Source organism: Lithobates pipiens, unplaced genomic scaffold, assembly GCF_037356315.1.
Source record: "Lithobates pipiens isolate NorthernLeopardFrog02 unplaced genomic scaffold, aLitPip1_a1.2 Scaffold_13, whole genome shotgun sequence".
NCBI lineage: Eukaryota > Metazoa > Chordata > Amphibia > Anura > Ranidae > Lithobates > Lithobates pipiens.
In genome coordinates this window covers 385,152,928-385,169,779 of record NW_027507718.1, presented here as the reverse complement: position 1 = coordinate 385,169,779, position 16,852 = coordinate 385,152,928, and the positions used below count along the sequence as shown (strand labels likewise).

The following is a 16,852-nucleotide window of genomic DNA, read 5'->3' as shown; positions in this document are numbered from 1 at the left end:
AAAAATTTTATGTAATGGGGGGGGGGGGGGGAGAGAAGGCAGTCAGTCATTACCTGAGTGCAGCAATTGTCCAAGAAAAGATAAAGATGGTTCCCCAGTCCACCGTCAACAGCCGGCAAGGTGGGCCGCTATAGTCCGGGGTTGGATCAGTACAGTCTGTCTGAAATTCAAATAAAGACTAGTTTACTTCTTATCACAGGTGTGGTTCAGAGGTGTTTCGCTCCGGCCTCCCGATGGCATTAATTGCAACAGGCTCAAGAGCTATATGCCTGCTTGCTGTGTGAAGGCAGGGAAAAAAATAAAAAAAAACACAAAAGGTGGAAGTAGCAATTTTCTAACAATGTCCATCTGTAGAAACCTCTGGGCCTTGAGAGAACGGGAGGGCTTGGGATCCGTGCTGAGAGGATTGTGAGGATCTCGTTGGGGCCCGGGAGGGACCTGGGCGGGCCACGGAAGCTCGGGTTGAGAAGGAGGGAGGTCAAACTGCAGCTCCTGGAATTGCCGCCTTAAATCCGGTAAAGATGAGGCGTGAAACTGACGTCCCAGGTGATAAAAGGAGAGTTTAAAGGGGAACCCCCCACCTATGGCGGATGTTTCTGGCTTGCAGGATTTGCAGATAGGGCTTCATATTCCGCCTTTTAGCAATAGTGATCGGGGAAAGATCTGCAAAAAGTTGGAGGGAGTTTCCCTGAAATGCAATGTCTGGCAATTCTCTGGCCGCTTGGAGAAGCCGTTCCTTGGTTCTATAGAAGTGAAATTTTATGATCACATCTCTGGGGGGCCCTCAGTTGGCTTGGGAGCAAGGGACCTATGGATACGGTCGAATTCTAGGCATTCCGTAGGTATATCAGGTGCAAGCTCCTGATAGAACGCTGTAGCTGTTCCCTGGAGGTCTGTAATGGTCTCCGGGAGGCCGTGTATACGCAAATTTCCTCTGCGAGCCCTATTTTCTGAGTCCTCAAGTTTGTCCTGGAGAGTTATAAGTTCAGCATTCAGTTTCTCCACCTCTTCCTCATGTCCCTCCAGTACCGTGGTTGTTGGGTCCATCCTCTCTTCCAACTGATTAGTGCGGTGTCCTAGCTCTTTAAGACCCTGCACCAGCTCAGCAGATTAGTTTGTGAGAGGCTGCGGTGATCTCGTCCCTTACTATGGTGCGGAATTTCTGTAGCAAAGCTTCAGAGTTGGTGTCCACAGGGCTTGTTAGGTTAGAGGGGAAACTGTGACAGGCTATCGTCTCAGTGCTGTGTGGTATCGTCGGGTTCGGGCACCATCCTGCCCTTCCCTTTCGCCTTCCCCCGTACCGGAGAGGATTTCTGTTGTGATCTGTTGCGGGGACGGTTCCAGGGCGTATTATACATACCCGCCGGTTACCCAATAGCGCCTGCAGTGGTTGGGGTAGATGTGACAGTGATTTTTAGCGGGATATGCCTTATCCACCAAGTGAAATCTTCAGATGGCACGGTGCTAGGAAATTATGCTGCCATTGTCCCTGCGACCACGCATGCACCCCCAGTCAATTTACATGTCCACCCCTGGGCCCTCCAGGGCCTCTGGAATCTAGTTGGGTGGTATACAGTACTGGGGGGGGGGGGGTAGAATCTGCCTTTGGAAGTGTGAGGGGCCTATTATGGTGGTCTGGGTGTACCAAGATGGCCACCCCCTACCTCAGCCTCCAGTGTATCTTCCTCTGCAACGTGCGGCCTGTTGGTGCTGGGCCCCGCTGTGGAATCCTTGCCCCAGGCCTCGGGGGGGCTGTCCTTACCCAGGCTGGTTCTTCCCTGGTCTTCGGGTCTCTGGCGCCAGAATGTTTACTAAGGGAAGCCAGATTTGACTCCTTGCAGTTTCACAGCCAGTTTCCCATTGTGCATACATGAGCATGGTGTGCCTTATTAATGGTCCCACAGCCCTCTCCCAAAAGTATGCAGGCAAAGTAAGGGAGGCAGAAATTTCTACACAATCCGAGCAGGAGTGGGTACATGTAGCACATACCATGTAGGAGCCTCTGGTGAAAAGGGATACCCCACCCTGCATAGCAAGGCGCACCAAATTTCCACAGGCTCCCAGAGTCGGGAAACATTCCAGTGCTTGTTCTTGTATTTTTATTGAGGGGATAAAACTTGGATGGGGAATATTATCGTGGGATGCCCTCTTGACTTCAGAAAACTCTTAAGGGACAACTCTTCCTACATAAAGCTATATACACTCCTCCTCTTCCTCCAGCACTTCACTTGCTTTCAAAACTGACTCAACTGAGACACTTTTAGTAAATCTGGCAAAGCCAGATCAAAGCAAGAGCCCTTTACAGGCAAGGACCCTGGGCCCCTTTTTGTTGTGTAGCATTCCTGATCCCAGCACTACCTCCTCAGGCACTGCCAACCCGCCTGGCTGCAGCTGCCCCTTTCATTAGTCCTCCTGGTTACTTCTTCTCCTTAGTTCTTTGACTGAAACTCTTCCCACAGTCCCCCCAGACTGCACGCTCACCAGCCCAGTCAGCTGACTTCTCCTGTACGTGCTGACTTGCTCTTGCTGTCCTCACACTTGCTTTTGTGCTTCCAGAAAGGATATCCTCCCTGTTGTAAAGAGTCCCTCCAGCACCCGAGCCCCAGGCTCAAGTTCACCCCCCTCTTCAGACTAGGGGGCACCCTCAAGAGCCACCAATGGCCTCCTTGGCACTCATTCTCTATCTTCCACATGCTGGCATGACCTAAGAGTATTTAAGAGGTTCCTGACCTCCTGCCAGCCCACTTTGCTGGGGATTGGCAGGGGGCCTCCTCAAACTCCAAGCAGCTCTCCCTAGACTTCCCCCATCTACTTCTGGAAGCTTCTCCAAAGTTCTGGAGAGCAGGGGGAGTTGTCAGAGGTGCTACTTGATGAGTCATACAGCCTCCCTGGGTCACTGATTCCTGACCCAGATTCTGTTAGCCAAGCAAAATTTACCTACTCTAACAACTATGTATACTAGCACACTAGCTAGAGGGTTCTACAAGCAAAATATATCTAAAAGTAGTGGAGGAAAGGGGGGAGGAGCCAGAAAAGCATAACTTCCCCATTTAGGATACGGATGATTTTTAAGGTCCCAGACCAGGTCTTCCTGTCTCCAGACACCTTAAGATTTCTCAAGTTCACCTTTTTGTCTGTACAAGCAGGTCAGAAGTAGTAGGCTCAAAGCCTTTATTATTTGTATTGTTCTACTGAAAATGTATACTTCCCCCCCCCCCCCCCCCCTTTTTTTTTTTTTTTTTTTTTTTTTTTTTTTTTTTTCAAAATTGTGTTGTTTAGACGGGTGCAAAACAGAGAGAAGTGTATTTCATGTAAGATACTATATTAAAAAGTGAAACAGTAAAAAATGTTGCTATTTAGGAGGCATGTCTCCATTTATTAAAACACGGCCTTACAAAAATGATGCATCATTTTTGTAAGGCTGCCCTTTAAATAAATGGGGTCAATCGCAATATTTTCTTAATTCCATTACTCTTTGTGCTTTTTGTATCCTTTTTTTATTTATTTTTTTTATTTTTATTTTTCTCTGCTGCTTTTATGTATCACATCACCTTGGAACACACTAAAAGCCTCAGGTCCTGGTGCAAAGGCTCAACAAGGCACCCTCAGATCTTGCACATAATCTATTATCAGTTCTTAACCACCTCAATACAGGGCATTTTCACCCCCTTCCTGCCCAGACCAATTTTCAGCTTTCAGCGCTGTTAAACTTTGACAATTGCGCGGTCATGCAGCACTGTACCCATATGAAATTTTGCCAATTTTTTTTTTTCCCCACAAATCTTCTGGTGGTATTTGATCACCTCTGCAGTTTTTATTTTTTGCTCTATAATCAAAAAAAGCGACAATTTTGTTAAAATACTTTTTGCTATAATATCCCAGTAAAAAAAAATAAAAAATTTCCTCAGTTTAGGCCAATATGTATTCTTCTACATTTTTTGTTAAAAAAAATCGCAATAAGCGTAATATTGGTTTGCAAAAGTTATAGTGTCTACAAAATAGAGGATACATTTATGACATTTTTTTTTTTTTTTCTGTGACTGCGATATTGTGGCGGACCCTTTTTTACACTATTTTGAGACCATTTACATTTATACAGGGATCAGTGCTATAAAAAATGTACTGATTTACTGTGTAAATGTGACTGGCAGGGAAGGGGTTAACACTAGGGGGTGATTGAGAGGTTAATTATGTTTCCTAGGGAGTAATTCTAACTGTAGGGGGTGGGGACTCACAAGGGGAGGAGACCGATTGGTGTTCCTCTGTACTGGGAACACAATCGGTCTCCTCTGACAGGATGTGTGTTTACACACATAGATCCATGGTCCTGCTGTGTCCGGGGGCAATGGCGGGTGCCCAGCGGACATCGCGGCCTCCGGGCACGCGCATCAGGTGCCTAGTGACATGGCAGGCGCATGCCCCCTAGAGGCTCAGGAGGAAAAGACGTCATATGACAGTGGCCCGGAGGGACAAAGGGTTCCTGCTGTCGTCATGACTATGCGCAGTAGGGAAGTGGTTAACGTGGTTGTATGCCAGACAAAAACACTGTCTGTATTGATTGGGGGGGGGGGGGGGGGGGACAAGCAAATGTAATTTGGTGCAGAAAATAAATTTGCTCCATGTATGGCCAGTGTTCTGCCAAGAACTCCCCTCTACTATGCGACCAGAAAAACTGCAGATTCTGTGGGTGGGTCTGTTGTCTGGAGCTCGGTGGGTGGAGTCGTGATGTCAGTAGACTCCCCACCCAACTCTACACTCCCCTTGTCAATATGCACTTTCTCCTGTGTATTTCTTACACTGAACTTCTGCTATGATCTCTAACATCCAGTGAAAAGACAGGAAAGTAACCACATGACTTTAGCATGCCAAATCATGCTGAGGTGGGGAACATCCAAGAAGAACAGCAGAAGAAAGGTGGGTGGGAATTAAAAAAATAATGCATGTCTCTTAGGCTAGTGCACAAGATATGTAAATCGCTTGTCACTCACAGCAAGGGGGAGGATTTGACACAGCTTTTCTCTGTTTGTCAAGATTTATCTTGCTGAACAATAAGAGGATTGCTCAGAGATGGAATAACTTTGTGGAAACACTGGGCTCAAATGATAGAAAATCTTATACTCTACATCAGTGATGGCGAACCTTGGCACCCCAGATGTTTTGAAACTACATTTCCCATGATGCTCCACTACACTGAAGAGTGCATGAGCATCATGGGAAACGTAGTTCCAAAACATCTGGGGTGCCAAGCTTCGCCATCACTGCTCTACATTATGACATCAAAAATAAAAAAAAATTTGGGTTTACATCTTGTGCTTTTATATCTGCTCAGAATTCAGCTTTAAGCCAGCAGATGAGAAAGATTCAGTTTGATTCAATGCACAATAGACTCTAAGCTCTAAGCATGCAAATAGAATAAAGTAGAAGCTTGGGTGGACTGGGTAACTTCCAACTAGCCTTTTGATTGTACAGACTGATTTTCTGTGGGCTAAAGAAAGTTAACCATGCAACGTGTGCCATGGTGACTTATTATGTGGCAGTCATAATGTAGCGAAATGACCCCTCATTCAAGTCTGCGCTTTGCAGCACGTTACGATGCATTGTGAGTTGTGCTAAATCAAAATGCAGTATGTCTTAATTTTTTATTTTCATAGCACACTGCAGACCACCTCAACATAACATTGAGGTGTGAACAGGGCACATTAAAAACATTGTTTTTGTTTGTGCCCCTTGCGTTGAGCTTGTTTTGATCTGTGCAGATCAATACAGCTCGAGTCATGAGATGCACAAACTCTTAGCCCTTGTATACACGGTCGGACATTCCGACAACAAAATCCGTCAGATTTTGTCCGAAACTTGTTTTGCATACACGCGGTCGGACAAAGTTGTCGGAAAATCCGATCGTACGTAACGTGACAACATTATTTCGTTACGACAGGACTATGTTCAGGCTAGTAGCCAATAGCTTTGGTCTAGGAATTTGATCTGAGCATACGTGGCACTTTGTTCGACGGAATTCTCTACACACAATCGGACAAAGGCCGATCGGATCATGTTGTCGGAAAGTTTTATGGCCTAGCTCTAAAACTTTGTCCGTCGGATATTCAGACGGAAACAGTCCGATGGAGTCCACACACAGTCGGATTATCAGACAACATCCGTCGGAATGTCCGACAGTGTGTACAAGGGCTAAAGGATATATTTTATTTTGACACACCTTTTCACATCTTTCACCATGATCTTCCTTTTGTGCGGCTCTCTGTATTCGGTCACATGACCTCTCCAAGGAACAATGGTCACTGCAGGCCTGAATATGCTATAAAATACCTAACATTTGTCACTGGTTTACACACCTGAATGGTGAGGCATCTCTACTTAGGCAAATGTCCCCCAGCCCAGTCACCTTCTGAATAGCCATAATGTTAAGTGCTCAATTGTAGTTGCAATCTCCAGTACCACCTGCACATAATTCCTACCTGATATATTCCATGTTGTGTAATGTAAGAGTTTATGTCCACCAATAAATACACTAATAACCCTCATATGTTTACATGTGTATAGAGTATTATGTAATTATTTAGGTTAAAGGTATATGCTTTTATGTATTGATTTTGCTTCCAGGAATGGGGATGCTGACATGGCTGCTGTCTACTACGAACGGATAGATATAGAAGGTCATCACTATGGACCCTGGTCTGACCAAAGAAAAAATGCCACTAAAGCTGTAGACCAAGTCCTGCAAAGTCTGGACCAAAAAATCAGGGTAATTATGTTCCATAGATTTAATAATTGAAATCTGTCGAGCAGCCTGAGGAATTGAATTGGGGAAAAAGTGGAGAAGTTGCCTGAAGTCAGTCAATGAGATCCCAACATTTCTGTAAAGTAGGGTGCTCCAAACCTACAGAACAAGCCAGTTTACTATCCTTCAGGCTTTGGGAGTAGAAAATGCCACATCTTCATTTGGAGTAGAAGATTTCTCAGGCTTGGTGGTCAGTGGGAGAAAAAAAATACATAGTGCCTGTGGTCAGTAGAAGGAGAAATAGTAACCATTTGTTTATATTAGTGGGAGGAATTGTGACTCCACCGTTGGTGTTAGTGGAAGGAATAGTGCCTTATTGTTAGGAGGATTGTAGAAGGAATAGTGTCCCACTGTTGGTGTTAGTGGAAGGAATGGCGCTTCATTCTTGGTGTCAGTGGGAGGAATAATTACTCATATCAGTGAGAGGAACAGTGCCTCATGGGCTGGATAAAGGCATGCAAAGGGTCACATCCAGGCTGCAGATTTGGAGACCACTACTCTAAATAAAGCCTGTTTAAAATGTTGGATTTACATGCAAACGTTGCAGCTGCAAGTACATCCCATACAAATCTTTGGTACAAATAATGTGCAGCAACCTGGAACTAGATTTTTACCAGTCCTGCTGTGGATAGTGCAGGAGGGAGCAACTGGCAGACTCAATTTAAATGTATTTAGGTGGCTACAGAGCTGAAAGTGTACTTTAACTGCTTCCTGCTCAGCCTTCATTCTTAATGACAGCCGGGCGGGAGGGAGCTCTCCCATCCTGGGTTAGGTGTTTTGCCCTCTGCTTCCAACTCCCCTCTGAAGGCTTGCCCTGGAATATGGACTTGTTGCTAAGAAAACACAAAGGTTTTTCTCCCACTTGCTTTTTAATCATTATTATTTCATCTCCAAATTAGAACTGCATTCCTCTGAATGGACAATAAGATCTTAAGACTATTAATTAACAGCGCCACTTTCCCATTTGTTTTTATTTTTATTTTTATTTTATTTTTTAGGTGTTTTGCCCTGCCCACCAGGGCTTCGTCTCAATATTCTGAACTTTTTCCTTTTCAAAACCCTAGATGTACAAGAGACCCAGCTATGAATAAAAAGCTATTGTCCTGTTTTGTCATTTTTAAAGCTGACCTTTACTCGAACATAAAAATTCCCCTCATAATCCAACACCCCCACCCCATTAAGAAATGCCAGGTTTTTTTTTTTTTGTTTTTACTGTGAGACTGAAGTTTTTGCCTGTACCCAATCTCACTTCTTCATTCCTCACCAAGGTGAAAATGACATTGCATCTATTCGCCATCCCCCAAAAACACCCCCACCTGCAGCCTCCTGGGATAACGTCACATATCCCAGGAAGATACAGGAGCAGTCTCACTGCAGGCTGCCATCTGGTGAATGTCCAAGTCATCAAGTGACAGCCTATATATGCTCAGACTGCTTTTCAGAGGTGTTTGACAGGTGGCAAGGAAGAGGAGGAAAGCCATACAGTGCCTTGAAAAAGTATTCATACCCCTTGAAAGTTCCCACATTTTGTCATGTGGCACATAATTGTGAAGCGGAAGGAAAATGATAAATGGTTTTTCAACATTTTTTACAAGTATGTGAAAAGTGTGGCGTGCATTTGTTTTCGATTCTTTGTAGAACCACCTTTCGCTGCAATTACAGCTGTAAGTCTTTTTGGGTATGTCTCTACCACATGTTTCACAGTGGGGATGGTGTGTTAGTTTTCTGAAACGCATATCTTTTGCTTTTGAGGCCAAAAAGTTCAACTTCTTATGGCTTTCTTTCAACAATGGCTTTCTTCTTGCCACTCTTGCATAAAGGCCAGGTTTGTGGAGTGCAGGACTAATAGTTCTGTGGACAGATTCTCCCACCTGAGCTGTGGATCTCTGCAGCTCCTCCAGAGTTACCATGGGCCTCTTGACTGCTTCTCTGATTAATGCTCTCCTTGCCCAACCTGTCAGTTTAGGTGGACGGCAATGTTTTGGTAGGTTTGCAGTTGTGCCATACTCTTCATTTTCGGATGACGGATTGAACCGTGCTATATATATGCGCGCGGGAGCTGCCAGTCATGGCATGACCCCTATTAGAAACTGCGCGATCTGCCCTTTATAAAGTGTGCATACGCCATAGTCATCAGTGCATGGCTTTTTTGTAACTATCTCCTAAACCGTGGAGGTTTAGGCTATATTTCCAGCACCTACAGGTAAGCCTATATATTAAGGCTTACCTGGGGGTAAAAGTGGTTGTACAGGGTGTACAACCACTTTTAGGCCCCTTTCACACTGACGATCCGTTCAGGTCCGCCTGTCAGTTTTTCAGGCGGACCTGAACGGATGCTCCATAGAGCTCTATGGAGCATCGGATGTCAGCGGTGACAAGTCCGCTGACATCCGACCCGCTCCGACAAAGTGTGACGGAGGAAAAAGCTATTTTTTCCATCCGTCATCGGATCGTTTGACGATGGACACTGTGGTCCGTCGTCATCCGATCTCCCATAGGGGAGAGCGGTGCTATGACAGGTCCCTCCCTGCGCAGTATGCAGAGACGGACCTGTCATCTCCCTGCTCAGCAGGGATCGACTGAGTGATCCCCACTGAGCAAACGGATATCCGCAGGTCGGATCAGCACTGATCCGCCCCGTGTGAAAGGACCCTAAGGCTTGTTTTTAACTCTGTTTTAACCACCACACTTCGGCTCTATTCACTTGGGGTATAGCTCCTTCTGTGACTACAAAGCACAGCATCACGGCTGCATCATGTGTACATCCCTGGCTGCTGCCTTTTCAACCATGTGGTTTTTCCGCCACCAAACGCACGTGTGAATGAGTCCTAAAAGTCAGCAGCTACAGTATTTGTAGCTGCTGATTTTTCATTTTTACGCCTGTTTCCTCTGTAGTAAAACCAATCCCTTTGAGACATAGGGGATATGTCAAAAAACTATATTTCAAGAACCTTTAAAATTGATACAAAAGCAGAATCCTGTGTGTGTGTATTCTAACCTATTCACTGACCTGGCAAAATCACAAATGCAAAATTTAATAATTTTTGGCTTTCTGAATCAATTTGATTTGTAGTTTGATCAGACATTTTAAGTTGGATGCTCTAATTTTCATTTGTACGAGTTAGAAAATATTTTCAGTTAAAGTGTTTAGCGGAGCATTGTATCGTAGAACCAATATTAAAAAAGGGTTAAGTTGCATCCCTGGGAATTACAGATCCGTTGGCCTAACCTCAATTGTATGCAAGCTCTTGGAGGAGATGAGGGACTATATACAAGATTTTAGTAATGAAAACAGTATCATTAATTGGCTTGAATTCATGGAGAATCATTCTTATCAAACCAATCTATTAACCTTTTTATGAGAAGGTGAGCTGCCATCTAGATAAAGGAAGGCCCATCAATGTGGTGTATCTGGATTTTGCAAAAGCATTTGACACAGTTCCCCATAAATGTTTACTGTACAAAATAAGGTCCGTGGCATGGACCATAGGGTGAGTACATGGATTGAAAACTGGCAGGGGTGAGTTCAGAAGCTAGAGCTAAATGGGGAGTACTCAGAATGGTCCGGGCGTAAAGTGGGGTCGCCTAGAGTTCTGTCCTGGGACCAATCCTATTTAATGTATTCATAAACGACCTGGAGGATGGGATAAACAACTCAATCTCTGTATTTGCGGATGATACTAAGCTAAGCAGGGAAATAACTTCTCTGCAGGATGTGGAAACCTTGCAGGAAGATCTGAACAAATGAATGGGGTGGACAACTACATGGCAAAAGAAGTTTAATGTAGAAAATGTAAAATAATGCATTTGGATGGCAAAAATATGAATGCAATCTACTCACTAGGGGGAGAACCTCTGGGGGAATCAAGGATGGAAAAGGACCTGGGGGTTCTAGTAGATGACAGGCTCAGCAATGGCATGCAGTGCCAAGCTGCTGCAAGCAAAGCAAACAGAATATCGGCATGCATTTAAAAAGGGGATTAACTCCAGAGATAAAACAATATTTCTCCTGCTCTACAAGACTCTGGTCCGGCCGCACCTGGAGTAAGCTGTCCGGTTCTGGGCACCAGTCCTCAGGAAGGCTGTCCTGGAACTGCAGACAGTCCAGAGAAGGGCAACAAAACTAATAAAGGGACTGGAGGACCTTGGTTATAAGGAAAGGTTACAAGCACTGAGCTTATTCTCTCTGGAGTGGAGACGCTTGAGAGGGGATGATTTCAATGTACAAATCCTGTACTGGTGACCCCACAATAGGGATAAAACTTTTCTGTGAAAGGGAATTTAATAAGACACACGGCCATTCACTAAAACTAGAAGAAAAGTGGTTTAACCTTAAACTGCGTAGAGGGTTCTTTACTGTAAGAGGGTTATGATGTGGAACTCTCTTCCACAAGCAGTGGTTTCAGCAGAGAGCATCGATAATTTCAAAAACCTATTGGGCACCCAAACGACCACAACATAAAGGGATATACAATGTAATACTGACATAAAATCACATACATAGGTTGTACTTTTTTCAACTTCGCCCACTATGTAACCATGTAGAATATGCTGCGTGGACACAACACAATTGCTTTCTATGGCTATGCAGCTGAGGTTGTAAGGGACTGAATAATCACACGCAACAAACATACTGCAGTTTATTTCAGTTAAATATTGCCAGAGTAAAACTGTTTTCAAAGCACATTGCATGGTAATGAATACCCACTAAAGGTTCAGAGCAAAAGTTACTGTAGATTTTTGGTTCAGGTAATAGAAACACACAGTATTAATGGTTAACATTCGAATGTTAAAAAGCCTATATATAGTGAGAAATTCTACAATAAGCAAGAACCAAAATAATCACAGTATATATTCTAACTAACTAACTGAGCCACAATAGAGTTGTTGGGGACCCTTCCTATATGGATAACTCCTACAAAGAGTGCCATAGACCCACCCCCAATTCCACATGCATCTTTTCAAGTCAGCAGAAAATCCTCAGGTGTCCTCTGTGAGGGCCAGTGCCTTACTTAACCTATAAGTAATATTAGCAGTATCCCATTCCCAGAGATATCTCAAGATCTAGGAGGGGTCATTTCCAGAGTGTCAAGCCACCTACTCCATAAGCTTTCATACTTTCCCAGTGTTCCCTTATGGGCATACCTATACTTTTATATGCTGAGCATATTACTTACCAGTTAGAACCTCTAATTCAGCACTCAGCTGATTGGAATATACACTCACGAGCCACTTTATTAGGTACACCTATTCAATTGCTTGGTATCACAAGCTGCTGACCAGCCAATCACATGGCAGCAACTCAATGCATTTAGGCATCTAGACGTGGTAAAGATGACTTGCTGAAGTTCAAACCGAGCATTAGAATGGGCAAGAAAGGGGATTTAAGTGAACTTGAACGTGGCATGGTTGTTGGTACCAGACTCGCTGGTCTGAGAATTTCAAAAACTGCTGATCTACTGGGATTTTCATGCACAACCATCTCTAGGGTTTACAGAGAATTGTCCAAAAAAGAGAAAATAACCAGGGGTGGAAGTTCTGTGGAAGAAGTGCCTTGTTGATGTCAAAGGTTAGAGGAGAGTGGACAGACTGGTTCGAGATGATAGAAAGGCAACAGTAACTCAACCATTCGTTACAAACAAGGTATGCAGAATACCATCTCTCAATGCACATAACATCGAACCTTGAAGCAGATGGGCTACAGCAGCAGAATACCACACTGGGTGCCACTCCTATCAGCTAAGAACAGGAAACCGAGGCTACAATTTGCATAGGCTCACCAAAATTGGACAAGAAGATTGGAAAATGTTGCCTGGTCTGAGTCTTGATTTCAGCTACAACGTTCAGATGATGGAGTCAGAAATTGTTGTAAACAACATGAAAGCATTTATTCCATCCTGCTTTGTATCAATGGTTCAGGCTGGTGGTGGCTGTGTAATGATGTGGAGGATGTTTTCTTGGCATGTTTTGGGCCCTATAGTACCAATTGAGCATTGTTTAAATGCCACAACCTACCTGAGTATTGTTGCTGATCATGTCCATCCCTTTATGACTACAGTTTACCAACCTTCTGATGGCTACTTCCAGCAGGATAATGCATAAAGCTCAAATCCTCTCACCACTGGTTTCTTGAACATGACATTGAATTCACTGGACTCCAATGGCCTCCACAGTTACCAGATCTCAATCTAATAGAGCACCTTTGGGATGTAGTGGAAGATTTGCATCATGGATGTGCAGTTGGCAAATCTGCAGCAGCAGCATGATGCTATCATGTCAATATGGGCCAAAATCTCTGAGGAATGTTTCCAACACTATGTTCAATCTATGCCACGAAGAATTAACGCAGTTCTGAAGGCAAAGGGGGGTCAAAACCGGTACTAGCAAGGTGTATTTAATAGTGGCTGTAGAGTGTATGTCTAAGTTTTAACAGAACAGAAGCAGGTAAGATTCTGCAGTACAATTTGTTAAAATCCTTGTAATGTATATCGTACACCTGGCTTTTTCTTCCAATAAAACTGTAGTTCCCTTTTTTAAGAGACATTAGCGGGTTTTAGCCATTCATAGAAGATGTGTGTGTGTGTGTGTGTGTGTGTGTGTGTGTGTGGTGGGTTTTATTTTTATTTTTTTATTTTTTTCACTGACCTTTAAGGCCTCATGCACACTGGACATTAAAATAATGTTCTAAAAACGTCAGTAGCTTTGCAGTGAGTTTAAAAATTTTAATTTAAGGTTACACCTGAACTGCAGTTTGGTTTGGGTGAAATTGTCTAAATTTGGACCGCAGCATCAGTCTGACTGGACTATGGGATGTTCAGCCTGGCCACAGGGGGCACTGTTCCTTCTGGCAGGCATGGAACTACAGTCTGGTTAGGTGCTTTTAAGATTACTCTCTCTCTGAGCCCGCCCAGTGGGAGTGGCGCTCTTGCTGTGCTTTCTGGGAGAGGGTACTTAAGATGCGGATGTCACGTGGTTCGGGGTTCCGGTCCAGAAGGATGCGCTGACTTCATGGTCCTGGTCCTCCTGACCAATCCCCAGGAAGGCTATGGCCTGTGGTGCGGATCCACCCGACTTGTTGTCTCGGGGCTGGCTAGCCTGAGGCAAGGAAACTAAAGGAGGATTCTGAGGTGTTTGGGTGCCATCTCCGGTTTGGGAGAGACCCATTAGCTTCATAGCATTCCAGGGGAGGACTCTTCAGAAGAAGCCCACGTACGGGTTGGTTTCTTAGCAAGAGCCTGGAAGGGCTGAAGTACCAAAGTGAATCCAGTCTCGTGGATCTTGCCAAGCTGGCTGAAAGATCCAGGTATCACACTAGTGTTCTACAAGTTTAGTTTTCTTACGTGCTCAACAACGTCTGTGGCAGAGACTTATCCTTGCATGTTTATACAACAACGTCTGTGGCAGAGACTTGTTCCCAAGTCCTAGGTTCCTAGGACCATCCCCAAGCTCATAGCAGAACTGAGATGCAAGGGCATGCCTTACCCCACTACGGCCAGATAGGCAGAGCTTTTCAGATTCCTCCTCCTGCTGCCAGCCACTACAGGCATTCCTGCAGTTCATCTCTGGGGCCATTTCCTAGCTACACTCCTTGGTCTCCTCCTTATCCACAGGAGTTTTTTGATGTCCAAACCAAAGCGACAGCTCTGGAGGTGGGCGCGCACACTTGTGACACTCCGACCCTAGTCACGATCCAGTGCTATCATCTCCTCCTGCAGGTAGGTCCTGCAGCTACACCTACCACCCTCCCTGCTCACCTTGTCCCAGCATTCCAAAAGGCACATCTAAAGGTCAAATGTCACTCGAAGCAGTTAAACAAGTTGACTAAGCCAGATAGATCTCCATTGGTTGAAGTTCTACCTATCCACATGCCTGCCTCTGCACTGGCTATATTCCTGGTACATGGCTTCACAGCAAGATTCCACACCGGCCTCATCACTCTACCCCACTCCACTCGCAAATGCAAGAAACCTCCAGCCAGCGGCTATCGGTGAATAGGCCATAGACTCACTGCTACAGGCTGTACTAGACAGAGGCTTCATCATCTGCCTCTTCCCACAGTCACCTTTTCAGATGCAGAGTCAGCCCTGTTGGGCCTGTCAAATGCAAGTTCTCCAATAAACCCTGCTTAGTATATGATTTTCTGACGTTTTTTATTTCTCACACACCTCGGGTCTGAATTTCCTGATTCCTTTGAGGAATTCTACCTTAAATACGCATCGGTCAACTTAGCCATCCAGGCCATCATTAAAATAGGACCCAGTGCCTGGCTGTCCAAAGCAGACATCTCAGATGCGTTCAAGCTTCTGCCTATCGAGCCAACCCTCTGGTGGTGGCACAGCACTAAATGGAGGGATTCCTATTATTTTGCCACCAAATTGACCTTCGGGTCCAAAAGCAGCCTGTAGCTGTTCAGTGTTTTGCCCAGTCCCTTACATGGATCCTATCGCACCAAGACCACTGTCATATGGTCATCCATTACCTTGATGATTTTCTGCTCATCGAACAGCCAGGCACACCCCCAGTACTCCTAGACAGGTTAAGAGTGGTGTTTTAGCAAACCTCAACATGCCCATAGCCAAACATAAAATGGAAGGCCCGGCATACTCAATCACCTTCCTAGGCATCACTCTGGACACGCGCGTCATGCAGGCCAGTCTGCCTCCCGACAAGCTAGCCTGTATCAGGACGGTCATCCATGGCTCGCCCTTCCACAAGGGTGTACTAAACTAGTTTGTGCCTGCCACTGGTTCACCGAACCTTGGCCCCAGAAATCCTTTTAATCCCTGGTTTCACTCAGTCTTCATCACTGTTCATGCTGTATCCCACCGTGGCAGCAGCTCAGATCTGGAGCCACACCTGGACAGGACAAAATTATGGTCTTTTCTACAGACAATCGGGCCACGGCCGACATCAATTAGGGCAGGTCCAAATCTCTCTCCATGTCCTTCCTGTGCAGGCTGGTGCAGTTGTCACTCCATCACCAGTTTAATGTTAACTACAAGCATGTTCCAGCCAAATGCAATATCGCAGCAGATGCGCTGTCTCATTTAAATTTCATTTCACATTGCTGCTGGAACCGGCCCACCGACTGCTCCTGTCCCACCTTGGTCACTGCCAATGATGCACCAAAGCCGCACCTTGCCAACGTAACCCAGCTCTTTAACCACTCCTTGGCCCGCAACACACTGAAGGCCTATTGCACTGCTTAGAACATATGTACCTAAATATGGAAGGGAATCCTTGTTGTAGGGAAGACAGGTCCGCAGGGACATTTGGCAGAATTTCAGATTTTGTGTAATTGATCTTAGTTTGATAATTGCCCAAACCTATGCAGTTCTGCCATTAGCACTGGGAGGATTGTGTGCAGCTGAGCAGCTGATGAATATAAAATATGTCACCTGCATATGCAGAGTTTATGTTCAGTGAAGCCTATACATGTTCCCTTAGGCTCTATTCACATCTATGCATGTTGCTTTTGAGCGTTTCTGACGCGCTTTGAGCTTTTTTTTTAACCACAATTTGCATTTTGTGTTTATTTTTTTTATTTTGCTTTACATTCACTGTATATAGCCGGTTGCTAAGGAGTGGGCCGGGAACCCAGCTGCCGTGTCCTTAGCAACCGATGAGTCAGCAACTGTCAGCAGGGTTCCCTGCTGACAGCTGAATGTAAAAAAAGATTTGCTGGCTCAAAATTCAAGAACAGAAGGGCGTGGGGTCCCCCCATGGAGGAAGTGGAAGGAAGGAGGAAGAAGACCTTTTTATTAAAGGACTTGTCAAACTGTCTCTTGTCTTTTTGTCACGCTACACCACACATGTTGAAGTAATGTGGCCTGAGATGGTTCTTAAATAATATACAATTTGTGGATCTCCAGAGTTCTGTTAATTCTAATATGGGGGAGGACCTAGGCAGGTATTCCACTGTACAGACCCAGCACACAGTTTGATGAAAACACTGACATTAATGTGCATCTCGTCGAGTGTTTTTATTCAGGTATTTTTGTTGGCATTTGGTAAAAATGCCCTAAGCCTAATTCTAACCAGCTTCAAGTTTACATT

The 16,852-nt window shown here is 44.9% G+C and overlaps 1 protein-coding gene across 2 annotated transcripts in view; it reads left to right on the top strand.

Annotated features, from left to right (window-relative positions):
• Positions 1-16,852, top strand: part of ENPP6 (ectonucleotide pyrophosphatase/phosphodiesterase 6) — a 62,778-nt gene that overhangs the window by 26,768 nt on the left and 19,158 nt on the right. For both annotated transcript variants that reach the window (XM_077477292.1, XM_077477291.1), the window contains one exon: positions 6,619-6,760. In XM_077477292.1, coding sequence (XP_077333418.1) covers positions 6,619-6,760 — 142 coding nt within the window. The remainder of the gene's footprint in view (positions 1-6,618; positions 6,761-16,852) is intronic.